The sequence below is a fragment of the Centroberyx affinis genome, unplaced genomic scaffold (genome assembly GCF_046629955.1).
Source record: "Centroberyx affinis isolate AG114_WGS23_722 - 3 ecotype Tasmania unplaced genomic scaffold, CSIRO-AGI_Caff_v1 ptg000499l_1, whole genome shotgun sequence".
In the NCBI taxonomy this organism is placed as follows: Eukaryota; Metazoa; Chordata; class Actinopteri; order Beryciformes; family Berycidae; genus Centroberyx; species Centroberyx affinis.
In genome coordinates, this window is record NW_027279152.1 from 178935 (window position 1) to 196305 (window position 17371).

A 17371-nucleotide genomic window follows, 5' to 3' on the forward strand; every position below is an offset into this window, starting at 1 on the left:
ATCCGGTATAAAAAAAAAATAAAATAAAGGAAATTACCTTTTATTATCACTGAATAAACGGGAAAAGCAAATATACAAAATAAGAACAATAATAATAAACAGAACAGAGTATGGGACAATATATAGATAAACAAAAAACTACATGAAAAAGGAGGATGGGTGGAAAATAAATGTGTTAAAAAGGACATATTTCATATTTATCAGATACCTGGTTATTTAAAATATATACTGAATTAAAAAGATAAGATGAAACTTTAATGCTCCCTGTGGGGAAATTGGTAAATGCTCTGAATAACATAAAATAACCTGTTAAATATTAGTTTATAATATGTGTATTGTAAATAACAAGAGACAATTTCCTTTCCATTTCCAAGCGTGGCTGTGATATTTATCCTGAATGATGATAAAGTTAGTAAAGTGAAGTCAGGAAGAGGAAGAGTCAGTGAAGAAAGAAGAAACAAAAGGGGAACAGAGATGAATTCAGATGACGTTTCATATTTCATCTCCTCATTTCTCCTCCTGAGCAGAGGAGACAGATGTGATGGATCATGGATGGAAGTGAAGATCTTCTTTATTTAACTTCCATCCTGATCCTTTATGTCACTTCACAGTTTCTCTTTGATGTAAATGTGTGAAAGTCGATCCTCCTCACAGGTCGTCCTTCTCTCTGATCTTCACAGTCTGGGTTTGTGGTCTGACCTTCGACCTCTGCTGCCTTCTGCTTTTCTTTCATTCATTATTTTCTCTACCTGTTTATTCCTCTTCAGGCTGGTGGGGGGGGAGGATAGATAGATAGATAGATAGATAGATAGACGACCTCTGACCTCTGGTGAAATGTGTACATGTATGAGTCTCAGAGGGATATGACAAGAAACCAATTCATTAATTTTTAATAATAATAATAATAATAGTAATAATGATAAATATAGCCACAAGCAGCCATGAAAGGGGTTCAAGCCTTTTCTGAACGGTACTGACGTTGTAAGAAAAGTGTCAGTGGTTCCGAGGACATGGTCCAGATATTTCCCTTGATATATCTGCCAAGTTTCGTGATCATTGAACAAACCATTTGTTGCTTAGGCCACGCCCATTTTTGGAGTTTGTGGCGCCCCCTTCTGGTCGAATTGCACAAAATTCGGTATACATGTTAGAAAAGACATTCCAGACAAAGCTGATAAGTTTGGGAATGATTATGCAAATGGGCTTTGATTTACCGGCTGTTGGTGATCGGTCAAACGGTGTAGGAGGAGATGTTAAAAATGTGTTTTTCAAAACTTTCAAAATATCTAAAAAAAATTCCAGGCAGACCTTGAGGGTCCAAATTGCAAAACTGTACAGTTAGGACACCTGCATATGTGGACCAAGTTTTGTGTAAATCAGACAAACAGTGTACGCGTTATGGCCTTTAAAGTAAAACCTTTAATTATAGCGCCCCCTTCAGGCCGATTGGGTAAATATTTGTTGAGCTAGTAATGGATCATAGTATCTGTCATTGGGCCAAATTTGATGTCTCTGCGATGTACCAGCTCACGGGAATTTGCGCCAACGCAGATGAACAATAATAAACCAGCACAATAACAACAGGGTTTCAGCCCTACAGGCTTGAACCCCTGATAATGATAAAAGGACCTGGGCTTGATGTTTGAGATCTTTACTGTGACACACAGAAGCAAACAGCAGCTGCTCAGAGAGTAAAAAAGACTTTTATTTTACATTATTTACAAGGAAAAGAAACTGTGTGAAGAACCACAGACTTCCTGTTCAGTTTAACATGCAGACTGGACAGCAGAGTGTTCAGCTGCAGACTGACAGACTGTAACAGCTTTACATGTTCTACACACAAACCATATGGATCTGTATTCTGTTAAGAGACCTAAAGACACGATGTATTCTGATTACAGATGTTTGTGAAACATTAGAAAGATTACTGCTGTGAAACTGTTGAAGTGAAAGCAGAAACTCAGAACACTGAAACAGCCTGTTCTGTGTCACAGATAAAAATGTGTTTATACGTAAATTTAATGAACTTAATCGTTTTTCACCTTTTCTTATCTGTTCTTTTATACCTCAAAGATTACATCTGAAAGTAAGTGAATCTAATCAGAATGTAATTACTGAGTTTAGGTAATCTCTTGCATTATGGGAAATGTTTTTAAAATCAGCATGAAGCTTCAGCAGCTTGAATGGATTCAGGCTGGAAGTTTCCTCCGGTCAAACTGAACACAACAGACTAAAACAGGAGTGTGTGTGTGTGTGTGTGTGTGTGTGTGTGAGTTGTGACCTTTGACCCCTCTGAAGCCCTCTGGAACCCCAAGAACCTAAGACGAAAAACGTCCAAACGACAGCCGGGCCCGATGCTGCGTTCACGTCTCGTCTGCCGCCCGGGAGACGGCGCTCACATCGCCTCCTGGTGGCCATCAGCTGCAGGACGGGCGGGAATCTGATTTCTCTTCGTTTGCGTCACGAATTGCGGAAGTTTGTCGCTACAGACGGAAAACACCGCAGCGGATCCACCGATGTCGGCAGTCGAAGATTTAAAAATCAGAACTGTGGAGCGATCAGTGGATCCAAAGCTAGCCAAATCAGTATAACCATTTACATTTTTTGAATGCACTTTAAAATTATTTCCACTGTGTAAAATGTGTCCTATTGCTGTAATTATTTTTTAGATTCTCTTTAATATTTTTTCTATTTTTGTATTTTAAATGACTACTTTTAGGCTATTTTATCAACCGTTTCATTAATTGTTTATGTATTTAGTTTACTTTCATGACTTTAAATTTGCAATTTTGCTTTTATGGAGTGCTATAAAACAGAGTTTAAGAAAAAAAAAAGATCTAAAAATCAAAATTGTCAGTTATATTCACAGTAATACAATCAACTCTACTTATGAAAAGCGACTAATCTCTGCTGCAGATTGTTTATGGCTGATTGTAAATTCATAAAGTTAAAAAAGTGAAACATTTCCACATTGTAGCAACCAGACGTCGCGCTGCTTCCTCCCACAGGCCCTGAACGCAGCACAGAATAAACAACAACATCAACACCAAATGAACTCGATTTACAGGGACGACACGGCGCTGTGGAGGTTTGGAGGGACGGAGGGAAGTTTCAAGGCTTCAGTTCCTGTTTCAGTAACTGACTGCTCTGCTGATCCAGAGTCAGCTGACAGTTTCCAGCTTCAACAGGAAGTGACGAGTCGCTCTGAGCTGGATCATCGCAGACCGGACCGGACCGCATCCTGTGTTCGACCCTCCGTCCAGAAATAAGACACTGATATGTCTGGAGTGGACCAGTGCTGGACCAGTATGATCTGGTTTGTTCCCAGTTTGGTTTGGTTCTGATACACTAGAGATGTGCTGGTAAGGCCACTGAACATACTGGGCTCTGGCCGACTTTCACAGGGAACCAGTCGGTCCTCTGCCACACCAGTACAGGACCAGAGCGGCACTGGTCTGGTCTGGTCCTGGTCTGGCCCTGGTTTGGTCCTGGTCTGGCACTGGTCTGGCTTGGTCCTGGTCTGGTCCGTCTGGTCCTGGTTTGGTCCTGGTCTGGCACTGGTCTGGCTTGGTCCTGGTCTGGTTTGGTCTTGTCTGGCACTGGTGTGGTCCTGGTCCTGGTTTGGTCCTGGTCTGGCACTGGTCTGGCTTGGTCCTGGTCTGGTTTGGTCTTGTCTGGCACTGGTGTGGTCCTGGTCTGGTTTGGTCCTGGTCTGGCACTGGTCTGGTCCTGGTCTGGTCTTGTCCTGGTCCTGGTTTGGTCCTGTCTGGCACTGGTCTGGTCCTGGTCTGGTCCTGGTCTGGCACTGGTTTGGTCCTGGTCTGGAACTGGTCTGGCTTGGCCCTGGTCTGGTTTGGTCCTGGTCTGGCACTGGTCTGGTCCTGGTCTTGTCCTGGTCCTGGTTGGGGGGTCAGTAGCTGTTCTCGTGTCCGGCCAGGATGTACAGGTTGCTGGGCTCAGTAGGATTGTCCGTGGCTCGGCTCTCCAGCACCACCACCCTGCAACACAGAGCAACAACAGGTCTGTTTCTAGTCCTGTTTCCAGTAGACAGTCAGCTCAGGACCCAGCGGGTGTCGCTACCATGACGACGGCTGAGAAGAACTTTCTTAGGGCGGAGATTAGATTCACAGGAACAAGCTAGGCTATATATAATATTGGGTCAGTATTACAAAACTACAATATCAGTGGTTTTTTCTATATAGGTCAAAAATGGTTGCCATATAGCATAAAACTTCTGAGCACACCCTCTCGTAGAATAGCAAATTTTCTCCAGCATCAAATGGTGCGTAAGGTTTTTAATCCATAGTTTAAAGGTTGGAGGGAATTTGTCCTTCCATTTAAGCAGTATAAGTCGTCTAGCTAAAAGAGATGCAAAAGCTATCATATTTTTTGCCTGGCGACTAAGATGTGTATCTTCTGGAGCTACTCCAAATATTGCAGTAGTAGCAGAAGGTGCTATGGGTACTTCCAAAACATCTGAAAAGGTTTAAAATATTGATTGCCAGAAATGATTTAGTTTTGGACAAAACCAAAACATATGTGAAAGGGTGGCCGGTGTTTGCCTGCATCGGTCGCTCATAGGATCGACACTAGGCGTGAACTTAGCTAGCTTTGCTTTAGACCAAGCTAGGCTAACCTGCAGGGAGCGTTTCTCCACAGCCAGACCCACATACATACTGGACTTCAGAGGCAGTCACACCAGAATTTGCCCAACATTTTCTCTTCACTCATCGCAAGGAAAAAGGACGTTCTGCTTTGTGTCGGGTGACGTTTCAAACATGTAGCGCTAGAATAAAACTACCATGGTTTCTACAATAAATTGGTGAACTTTTGTGAACAACCTGCATCAAATTTTATTCACTGTTAAGCAGCTGGTTAAGTAGCTAACTCGCTATCAATGACTCTGATGCTATGCTATGTGGTTAGCAAGCTAACACTAACTGTACATGACAGGAAAACCATGAATGTACCATCTATATTATATAATATTATGTATCCATGTTGGATTTTTCAACACGGCCAAATAAGTGTTTCTATTGGCTGGCTGCGTGAATTCGCAGGTCAATTTTTTTTTTATTTGTTACGCTGATTCAGCCTCACACGGGGCACCATAAAATATAGGGAATGTCCTCCCATGTTGGTACTATTAATGTAAGGAATATTTATCTTATCGCTTGTGCCACCTTACAAGAATGAATAATTCTTCATAATCAGTGCCACTGTGTGAAAAAACCCATATTCCTTACATTAATACCCACATGGGAGGACATTCCCTACTCGTCCTTCCTGTGGTTTTCAATTGACATCAATGGGAAGCGAAGCAAATTTCTGTGTAAGTTCGTGCTCATGTGACAACGACTTTATATGGGTGATGCTACTGAAATGGTTCAAAGTGTGGACAGACAGGTGGACAGACAAACAGACAGACAGGTGAACAGACAGACAGGTGAACAGACAGACGGGTGAACAGACAGACAGGTGAACAGACAGACGGGTGAACAGACAGACAGGTGAACAGACAGACGGGTGGACAGACAGACGGGTGGACAGACAGACAGACGGGTGAACAGACAGACGGGTGCACAGACAGACGGGTGGACAGACAGACAGACGGGTGAACAGACAGACGGGTGGACAGACAAACAGACAGACAGGTGGACAGACAGACAGACAGACAGACGGGTGAACAGACAGACGGGTGTCTCACCTGTCAGAACCCAGCAGGTGGAACATCCTGCTGCTGTCGCTGATCTCCTGAGTGATCTGGAGAAAAAACAGGAGGCGTTACCACGGTGACTGCAAAGGTGGGGGAGCCAGTCCCTGATTGGATAATTACCTCATTAGATTTGAAGCTCCGCCCCTGCATGCCATGTCTCCAGAAGGCCAAAACACTGTCCTGTAAACACACTGAGGAAGAGGAGGAGAGAGGAAGGTCAGCAACATATACTGAGCTGGACAGAGCTGGGCTAAGGAGGTTTAAGGAGGTTTAAGGAGGTTTAAGGTGGTTTAAAGAGTAACTGAACCCTGGACACCTAATGGTGAAAAGTTCACCATTAGGTGTCAGGCTAACCTAACCTTATATTCTGGTTTTCATGGTGTTCAAGTGCCAAATAACCCCCATGTTAAAAGTAAGTGGAATATTGCTTTAAGATGGTTTGAGGTTGTTTAAAGAGGTTTAAGGAGGTTTACGGTGGTTTAAGGAGGTTTAAGGTGGTTTAAGGAGGTTTAAGGTGGTTCAAGGAGTTTAAGGTGGTTTAAGGAGGTTTAAGGTGGTTTAAGGAGTTTAAGGTGGTTTAAGGAGGTTTAAGGTGGTTTAAGGATTTTAAGGTGGTTTAAGGAGGTTTAAGGTGGTTCAAGGAGTTTAAGGTGGTTTAAGGAGGTTTAAGGTGGTTTAAGGAGTTTAAGGTGGTTTAAGGAGGTTTAAAGTGGTTTACCGATAGCCTCGATCTGGAAGTTGAAGGTGAGCTCAGCTGACAGCTTCCTGCTGGACTTCAGTTTCCCCTGGAGATTCACGATCTTTATGCAACCTGCAGAAACCAGGAAGTTGAAATACAGCTCAGCTCATTTCCAACACAGTATCAAAGAATTAAAAACAGTACTTCTCTAAATCCAGAGGATCCAGGCTGTAAAAGTCTCATTTTGTCGACTGAGGACTTCAGGTTCCTGCTGTCTGTCTGTCAGTGAAATGTTGAGCTGCTAGATCTCATTTAGGATCCAAACTCATCAAATTCAACAACTGGTGTAGATTTATGTGGAATGTCTGCTCTGAACTAACGGCACCAGTTCACTTTCATTTTATTCCCCTGACTTATCAATCATGTGTTTTGTTTTTGTTGTTGCAGTTTCCTCCAGATAGTTTCTGGTTCTGAATGGTTTCTTTAGAGGACAGAAAGCCCCTGGGGGGTTTTTTAAACTCACCTGCTCAAGTTTTATTTTCATATGTGTAAATACTAACTAAAGTGTAATAAGTGAACTCACGGTCCAGGCAGACCAGGATGGTGTCTCTCTCCAGCTGGGTGACGTGGATCACACAGGTCTGAGGGTTTTCTGTCAGGAGGAGAACAACATGAAGAACATGAAGAACATGAAGAACATGAAGAACATGAAGAACATGAAGAACATGAAGACTACAGCCTGGAGGTTCAGGATTAGGCAGCATTGATCCATCAGAAAAGAGACAGAATTATTGCTGATAGATGTGTGTGTTGGTTTGTTCTGAGCGTCAACACGGCGGCGAGGCAGAAGAACAGAAAGCTTTGCTCATAACGAAGAAACAGACAAATTCATCCATCCAGGAAAAGTTCAGCTGGTTTGAACTGCTGTCCGTCAAAACAGAAATCTGACAGATGGAGCAGTCCTGTCTGACAACAGACAGCTGTCAGTGGAAATTAACTGAAATGAACGGAGACGACAGACGGATCAGAGTGACCGCCGCCTTAGGCTTCAATCTCCAATATCCAGTCTAGTCTAGTCTAGTCTTGTTTATTTGTATAGCCCCTTATCACAAGCATGTCTCAAAGGGCTTTACATAGCATCATATACAGTATATGTCATATACATACTACATCACATATATATCTACACACATCATATAGTTACATACTTCATATACATACTACACATCATTTTACTAGATTATATACATTATATACGATACTACACAAACACAGCATGTCTTTGGACTGTGGGAGGAAACCCACACAAACACGAGGAGAAAACTCCACACAGAAAGGACCGGGGTAGAGATTCGAACCCACAACCTTCTTGCTGTGAGGCAACAGTACTAACCACTGAGCCCCTGTGCTGACGTTAATGTAGATGTGGGTAGGTGTTGCTACCTAACCAGGGAAACAGTAGATATAATCTCAGGTGTGTTCCGGCGTACCTGACTCGGGGGGGGCGGGGCAGGCTGAGTTGGGGTCGAGGGTCTGGAAGCCGACGGGCTGGCTGGGGTCGGATCCCCGGCTGAGGCCCAGGCAGATCAGAGGGTACGGCTGCTCCGGGACCACCAGCAGCTCCAACACTTCCAGAGGACAGGGAGGCTGGAAGTCCACATTCTGGAGACGAGGTGGAGACGCCATTAGAGGATAATTACAGCTATTTTCAACCTGAGCCTTATTGTGCATTAATGAGATATCGGATATATTGTAAAAACAAATTTCCTACTTGGAAATTTCACATGAACGCTCTCCAAAGTCAGATGATTAAGTCGGAAATATTGAGAAAATTTTGCTACCTGACTTTTGTGTCCTTCAACAGTAAGAAAACACATTCACATACAACTGTGATGCAAGTTTGTTGTTCAGACTAACCTAACATTTGTTTGAATGAAGTTTGTCTAATTAACTTGTTAAGCTGCACAAAGTGAGTCGTTTATTTTTTGTCTTCTGGGTTTGAATTTCCATCAAAATAACACATGAAAGCAACACTGTTTAGCAGCCGAACTGGAAGTCCTGGCTTTTGCACCAGCACATGAACACACAATTATTTTCCTTGCTTTTGCCATCATGCCATCGATTCCGGTCAAGCTTTCATCACTCACTTCACTGCAGAGCTCCGTACCTCTAATACAATCTCACCTTGACCAGCATGAACTTCTGCATAGGCTCCACCCACTCCAGCAGGACCACGCTGGACTGGAAGGCTCCGCCCAGGTACTTATGACCTGTGTAGGGGTTCCTCACTGTGGGAGGAGGAGGAGGAGGGGTCAAAGGTCATCACAGCTGCTGTCAAACTAAACACACTCCACACTCTCAGGCTGGAAAAGAGTCTGGTAAGTTAGTCTTCAGTATCTATCCTTCATCTGTACACTTCATCCTGTTCTATTTTAAACATCGAGCTGGCTGCTAAAGTAGTGAAAGTGCCTGGTGTATTATGGGATGGCGACAGAGACAGGACTCACCCACGCAGCATTTCAGACAGCCTTTAGTGTCAGGAATCTTGTTGGAGATGGAAAATTTCCTGGAAGCCAAAAAAAGGAGAAAAAAAACACACACAAGACAAGAGAATTTATCCAGGCCTGATGGGTAAAATGACCTCAAATCTTGCTGTTCTGTTTCCTGAGCAAATGCAGAACTGATCTGAAACCTGGGATGGGAAGTGTGCTGTCTGAGCCTGCACATGTCACAGAAATACATTTTCAGTATGTCTACTCATATTAACTATGCTCTCAGAGACAGAGATCAGATCACAGTCACACCAACTCCCTGCCTGATGTGGCTTTGATGTTCCTCGTAGAACATCACTGAAGGCTTTTTCTAGGATCCACTGGTAAATTCAATTTATACACACGATAAAACAAGCAGCACGAATGTCAATAAAATCAACTTCTGTAACCGCTCTGCTTGTTATCCCTTTGTCTTCTCTGACATTTACAGCTTCTGGAGCACTAAAGGAAAATGTGCTCACTACCATTCTGACCTACAAAGCGAAAGGGCAGTTACTGCTTGAGAGAAAGTGAGGAAAATGACTTTATCTTCATCTTCATCACCTCCTGTCCTGACAGAAGTATTCTTGGTACAGAAGTGGATGATTTCCATCATTCAGTTGCACCTCTGGGTCTAATTTGTGTTCAAATTAAATCTTCCCACTGAGCACAAGAAGTAATTTCAACATTTCGTCTATGCGTAGCTCTCATATAGTCCAGGATCATTTTGTCTATGTATAGACATCTAATAAACTTTCACTTTTCAACCCCATTTAAACTTAATTTAGCCTAGACGGCTATGGGCCATTTAGACGTGTTTTAAACGTCTAATCAACATAAAAAAAAATTGCTCAGTGGGTTGATGTTCTCATGATGTTTGACCCTAAAAACCCAAAGAACACTTACTGCTTTTTAGCTTTTTTTACTCCACTTCCCGTTTCCCCCTTTATTAAAAAGAAGCTTTATTCCAACTGCTTCCATATTTTGGCAATTTACAGGTGTTGCCTCTATCCTTCTGATATTAAGGCTGATGAGAGGCTGTGAAACCTCAGGAGAGTCTGATAATAATTAAGATTATTTTGGGTATTTTTCGCATTTATTATACGGTTGAAAGTAGAGAGGGAAAGACTGGCAGAGAGAGAGCGATGACATGTGACAAAAGTCCTGCAGCCAATTGCACCAGCTGACCGTAAGCTCTATCGTAAGTCAGGGTGTAAAGTCACACTAACTGGTACTGAAACTAGTTAGTTTGACACTAAAGCTGAGTCTCTGTTTAGTTGCACCATGAGACTTCAGGTACATCTGAACTAGTAGAGCGTAAACGGACCACTAACCAAAACACTGCCGCAGACAGTGACGTTTTCCTCCTGCCGCACCGTTAATATAGAACCCGTTAATATAGAACCTCCTTGATAGAACCTCCTTGGGCCGCACCTAGAGCTAAAATCAACGACTATCATCTAACCATGGCTATGTGATCGCAACAGAAAAAGATTAGAAACCTTGAAGATTTGCAAACGTCTACAAACACATCAACAAACAGGTAGGTTATCGAGTATAAAGCAGGCTGTAAGGATTCATGTTAGTTTGTCTCCTATACCCTATACCAGTCATCTAGCCTAGACAGCAGCCTACAACTAGGCTAGAATTAATATAGACAAGGCATTTCCCCCTCAGTAACCATTATTGATGGCTAAAGAAAGTTGTAGATTTGTTATTCGTCAGTTCAGTGATGTAAACTCATGTCTAAGATATAAGTCAGTGCCTCCCCCCCCCCCCGCTCTCCATACCACCTGAATGTCTGGAGCATCTCTCCTTAGCAAGTGAAGTGAATTGAAGTGGAGCAATATACACATCGGGAATGTAGCTTGTTACATCATCTTGGAGACTGAAACGTTCGGATTATTAAAATATGCATGACAGACATGTGGAAACTATGAAATCGCTGTATAAAGTACGTATTCTGCATAGATGAATACAAATAATCACCCCAAGTGTCTATAATACTCTATAATACTGGCTAACACCCAAGTCTGAACACACCACCGGGGAAGCCTATAACATGTAGCCTAATTTAGGCTCCGATGCTGTGTGCGTATCTCTGCTCTGGGAAAACTAAAGCACGAGTATAAATCAAAATCATCATACGGTTCAAAAGGATGTGATCCGTCACGGAGGACACGTTGCCGACATAAACCGCCCTGGATCTGTCCCTCCTGCTCCTCCAGCAAGTTAAAAATGTCTTGTCAAATTGATGCGCCGTGCCAACAGTTACTTTACAGAGGACTTTACACCTACTAGGAGTTGGTGTAAGTTTTAAGTTGTAACTTAAGTCTACGTTGGAACTATTTCAGTTGGTGCAACCCTTAAAATTTTAGTAATGCGTAAACTCGGACTTAGTGAGACTTTACATTCAAACTAGCCTACGTTTGAATTTAAGTTCAGCTGGTGCAACTGGCTGCTGGTCCAGATTCAAACCCAGGACGCAGTTACATAGTCTGATCCACCAGGGAGTTGAGGTTTTATTAAAACATTAGCTGCTTGCTGGATCATCTGTGTGCTGAATTTATCGGTGGATCCTACTGATGTGTAGAAGCTGCTGGTTGTGTCTCGTATGGAGTTTGGTTTTCTGCAGGCGGCAGGAGAAACTGACCGGGGGACGATGCGGTCGGGCAGCCGGTGCGTCGGGATGGAAACCGACAGCTTCTGCTTCTGACGAGCCTGTTCAAACAGACCGGCCAGGCTGTGGCAGTAGAGCTGGGAGGCTTTACCTGCAAAACAGCATCAACACCAGGATGAACACCAGGAAGAACACCAAGATGAACACCAAGATGAACACCAGGAAGAACACCAAGATGAACACCAAGATGAACACCAGGAGGAACACCAGGAGGAACACCAAGATGAACACCAAGATGAACACCAAGATGAACACCAGGATGAACACCAGGATGAACACCAGGATGAACACCAGGATGAACACCAGGATGAACACCAGGATGAACACCAGGAGGAACACCAAGATGAACACCAAGATGAACACCAGGATGAACACCAAGATGAACACCAGGATGAACACCAGGAAGAACACCAAGATGAACACCAGGATGAACACCAAGATGAACACCAGGATGAACACCAGGATGAACACCAGGAGGAACACCAAGATGAACACCAGGAAGAACACCAAGATGAACACCAGGATGAACACCAGGATGAACACCAAGATGAACACCAGGAAGAACACCAAGATGAACACCAGGAAGAACACCAGGAAGAACACCAGGAAGAACACCAGGATGAACACCAGGAGGAACACCAGGATGAACACCAGGAAGAACACCAGGAAGAACACCAGGATGAACACCAGGAGGAACACCAGGATGAACACCAGGAAGAACACCAGGAAGAACACCAGGATGAACACCAGGAGGAACACCAAGATGAACACCAAGATGAACACCAGGAGGAACACCAGGAGGAACACCAAGATGAACACCAAGATGAACACCAAGATGAACACCAGGAAGAACACCAAGATGAACACCAAGATGAACACCAGGAGGAACACCAGGAGGAACACCAAGATGAACACCAGGAGGAACACCAGGATGAACACCAGGAAGAACACCAGGAAGAACACCAGGATGAACACCAGGAGGAACACCAAGATGAACACCAAGATGAACACCAGGAGGAACACCAGGAGGAACACCAGGAGGAACACCAAGATGAACACCAAGATGAACACCAAGATGAACAGCAGTAGCGTGTTGGTTGTAATTGTATCAGTTATATGCTGGTTGTATGTTTTAACAGTAGCATGTTGGTTGTATATTTTATCAGTTACATGCTGGTTGTATGTTTTAACAGTAGCATGTTGGTTGTATGTTTTATCAGTTACATGATGGTGGTATGTTTTAACAGTAGCATGTTGGTTGTATGTTTTATCAGTTACATGCTGGTGGTATGTTTTAACAGTAGCATGTTGGTTGTATGTTTTATCAGTTACATGCTGGTGGTATGTTTTAACAGTAGCGTGTTGGTTGTATGTTTTATCAGTTACATGCTGGTGGTATGTTTTAACAGTAGCATGTTGGTTGTATGTTTTATCAATTAAATGCTGGTTGTTGTTTTTTTTTAGATTTTTTATTTTAGGCATTTTATGCTTTATTAGACAGAGATAGTGTGAGAGAGACAGGAAGGTATGGGAGAGAGGGGAGGACATGCAGCAAATGTTGTATGTTTTATCAATTAAATGCTGGTTGTATGTTTTATCAGTAGCATGTTGATTGTCTGTTGTATCATTAATATGTTGGTTGTATATTGTATCAGTTATATGTTGGTTGTATGTTATAACAGTAGCGTGTTGGTTGTATGTTTTAACAGTAGCATGTTGGTTGTATGTTTTATCAATTAAATGTTGGTTGTATACTTTAACAGTAGCGTGTTGGTTGTATGTTTTATCAGTAGCGTGTTGGTTGTATGTTTTATCAGTAGCATGTTGGTTGTCTGTTGTATCAGTTATATGTTGTATCAGTTATATGTTGGTTGTATGTTGTATCAGTTATTTGATGGTTGTATGTTGTATCAGTTATACAGTATGTTGGTTGTATGTAACTGACCAGATATGGAGAGCAGGCTGTTGTTCATGACGTAGACCCAGGTACACCTCCGAGGAAACAACTGCAGAGGGAAAAATCAGTCTTATGTCGGCCGAAAAAATAATATCAAAAAATCAATATAATGTAGACTAATGAGACGGTTCATACTGTGGAAATGTTTAAGGCTAATCGGTTATAAAACACTTCAATTGTAATTATAATTGAATTCTTACCTGCTCCATGCAGTTCTCATGCAGTTCATTCAGGTTTAAAGTGTAAATTCCCTCCTCAGCTCCGAAGATCAGATACTGGTCTGAAAGACAGAGACACAGATAACAACCAGACTGGGAAATGACCAGCAGACACCAGTCTCATACTGGGGAACGTCAGTCTGTGGCTAACCAACCATCACTTCAGTCCGATTTCATTCTAAACAGCTAGCTGGTTTCCAGTCCAGAAGCGACAGGTTATGATGAATAACAGTGATGACAGATGAGTTTATGGACAGATGATAGAAAGGTGTAGAGAAGATACAGTATGTGTGCTGTTCAAACACTAACACACAGGATCAGAATGTAATGAGATACAGTGGAGCTTCAGTACTCTTTATTCCTATTCTATAATTTACATCCAGTGGTTTCTGTGACTCTGATCCAGAGAGACTCTACTGAGCTCAACAGCAGAATCAGCTTCTGCTCCTGAACATTACAAGAAACCAGCAGTAAGGAGGTCAAAGGTCAGAGGTCACAGCACCCTGACCACAGATGGAAACAGACTCAAGCCACATGACCTGGACTCGAGTCACATGACCTGGACTCAAGTCACAATTTCAATTGCCTGAGTCTTGACTTGATGCATGAAGAGAAGACTTGAGACTGGACTTGACTTGGGTTCTGCTGACTTGGGACTTGACTCTGACTTGTACTCTGATGACTTGAAAAGGTTTCTAAAGTCTTGACTTGAGATCTTGTGTTTGTGTAAATGACTTAGATTGAAAGTGATGAGATTTGTTCCAGCAGACGACTGAATTTAAATTCTGTTTTCTGAATTTGTATGGAATGATTGAATTTATTGAAGTTGAAACTGATTATAGAAATCAAACTCATGATGCTCTTACCAAGTTTTTATCCTATTAAAACCATATTGCATTGAAAAGTCCTAGATATTTAGTTTTCTTTAAGATATTAAATTGATACTGGACTCTTGATTTGTTCTGACTTGACTTGCTGTTCTACATTTAGACTTGAGACTTGACTTTAATGACATGGACTTGACTTGACTTGAGACTTGTGCCTCAAGACTTGACAGTGAATTGGGACTTGAGCGAAGTTGACTTGGTCACAACCGTGGAACAAATAGAGAGAGAGAGAGAGAGAGAGAGAGAGAGAGAGAGAGAGATTTTGGGTTGGTCTGACCTCTGGTGTCTGGGTTGATCCAGGAAGCAGCACAGTGGATCTTCAGTGGACAGCCGTTAAACACCTTGGAGAAACACGCTCCCATCTGAGGAACCAGAAGAACCAACAGAACCAAGACTGGGTCAGATACTGAGACTGTTTTAACCAAATACTGTGCGTGTATGTGTGTGTGTGTGTGTGTCTTGTGGACTTACATGGACTTTGGGGGTGGGGGGGAGTCCGTTGCTGATTGGTTTCTGGTGAAGGAAGAAGACTGACATCAGTACAAAGTCTCTCTCTCTCTCTCTCTGACCGCAATCATTCACATCACAGGTTATATTTATATTCTATATTTTTTTTTTTCATAGTAGCCCCACTATCCATATTATATCCATATTGGTATTTGATATTTCATAATGCTATGTTATACTCTCTTATATTTATATATGCAGCCAATGTTTTCATTATTAATAATATGCAAGTAAACCCAAACTTATCAGTAATCCATACTGTTTCCCATCCTTCCCACTCACACAGTCGACTGAACATGTTGGAATTATCAGCTGCTTGTGGCTACAACTGTTTAGATTCAATTTTGTTGATTTATTGCTTAAGAAGCTGCTCTTTAATAAGGAAGCGATACGAGTGTTTGGGCTTCAGCGCTGCAGTGGGCGACATCTGAGGTAAAAATACTTTTCCATTTATATTTCTGACTCATGAAATTATGAAAGTTGAGAAAACACAGCGGGGAGCTGACAGACCTCGGCGTAATACCACTCACATATCAGGAGGTTCAAAACACAGTACATCCATCTTGGACATAAAATGATATCTAACGGATCTTGCTCATCATTTCAAAAATATCCCTTCTGTAAAATAGTTTTATTTTGTAGACAGAGGTCTTGTGACAGCCTGAAGCTTCAATAAGACTCAACAGAGTTTGTTCAAGTTCAAATTTTCAAATGATGAAGATCTCATTTTGAAACAAAACCGTTCAGATAATTCCAGCCGTTTGTTTTAATCTGCATGGTGCAGCAGGTGGGTGGAGTTTACCTCATCAGGACAGGTCAGGTCAGCTGTCAGTCAGGCAAGTTGACTTAACTGACATCCAAATACTCCACTGAGCTCGACTCAGCTGTCTGGTACTCACTAGATAGACCATCAGTTACATTTGGCATTCTGTTCTTTCTGCATTTCATATAAATTTGGGTGGTTAACCCCACCCATCTGGCATCTACGTGGGCTAAAAATAAACCATCCCAGCTGTCAGTGATGGTACAGAAGGTTTATTACAGAGACAGACGTTAGAGAGAGAAAAGTGTTTCCTCTTACTGGAAGGTCTTTCTTGTCTTTCCTGCTCTGAACACCAGAGGGCAGAGTGGACTGCTGCTCCGAGGAGGCAGGGCCGTTCCCTATAGACACACAGCAGGAGAGAGAGAGGACACACTGTAGGACACACTGTAGGAAACACTGAAGAAAACACAGTAGGAAACACAGTAGGACACACTGTAGGACACACTGTAGGAAACACAGTAGGACACACTGAAGGAAACACTGTAGGAAACACTGTATGAAACACTTTAGGACACACTGAAGGAAACACTATAGGACACTCTGTAGGAAACACTGTTAGAAACCCTGTAGGACACAGTGTAGGACACACTGTAGGACACACTCTAGGAAACCCTGTAGGAGACAGTGTAGGACACACTGTAGGACACAGTGTAGGACACAGTGTAGGAAACCCTGTAGGACACAGTGTAGGACATACTGTAGGACACTCTGTAAAGGAGGGGGTGTGAATGTGAAGCTCAGTCAACTTTCCCTGGAGGAAGAAAGTCTACACTATGGGAGGTGTAAAGGAGGTGTACAAGAGTTATAGAAGATGTGCAAGATATAGGAGGTGTAGAAGCTGTAAAGGCGGTATAGAAGGTATGTAGGCAGTATAGGTGTATAGAAGGTATATATAGATAGTATATGTATATAGGAGGTATATAGGAGGTGTAAAGTTAGTGTAAAGCAGTATAAGTGGTATACAGGAAGTGTAAAGGAGGTATAGGAGCGGTAAAGCAGGAGGAGAGAAGATGTACAGGAGGTATAGAAGGTGGAAAAGAAGTATATAGGTGGTATAGGAGATGTATAGGAGGTGCATAGGATGTGACAAAGGAGGTCTAGGAGGTATAGAAGGTGTAAAGGAGTTGTACAGGAGGCGTAAAGGTGGTGTACAGGTGGTGTACAGGAGGTATATAAGGTGTAAAGGAGGTATAGAAGATGTAAAGGAAGTACAGATTGTGTAAAGCAGGTATAGAAGGTGTAAAGGAGGTGTAAAGGAGGTATAGAAGGTGTACAAGAGGTGTACATCAGGTATAAAAGGTGTAAAGTAGATGTAAATGAAGTATAGAAGGTGTAAAGGAGGTATAGAAGATGTAAATAATGTGTAAAATAGA

General features: G+C 42.5%; 1 protein-coding gene across 1 annotated transcript; it reads right to left on the reverse strand.

Moving 5' to 3' along the window:
• Positions 1–1687: 1687 nt before the first annotated feature.
• Positions 1688–16693, reverse strand: LOC139642601 (mitogen-activated protein kinase kinase kinase kinase 3-like). Its single transcript, XM_071517511.1, has 15 exons — positions 16636–16693; positions 16257–16336; positions 15140–15181; positions 14946–15030; positions 13764–13843; positions 13552–13612; positions 11580–11697; positions 8903–8961; positions 8580–8683; positions 7886–8057; positions 6979–7047; positions 6435–6527; positions 5837–5907; positions 5708–5763; positions 1688–3998 (listed from the first exon to the last, which is right to left on the reverse strand). The coding sequence occupies exons 1-15, from the start codon at positions 16691–16693 to the stop codon at positions 3911–3913; spliced, it is 1236 nt and encodes a 411-aa protein (XP_071373612.1). The 3' UTR covers positions 1688–3910.
• Between the last annotated feature and the right edge of the window lie 678 nt (positions 16694–17371).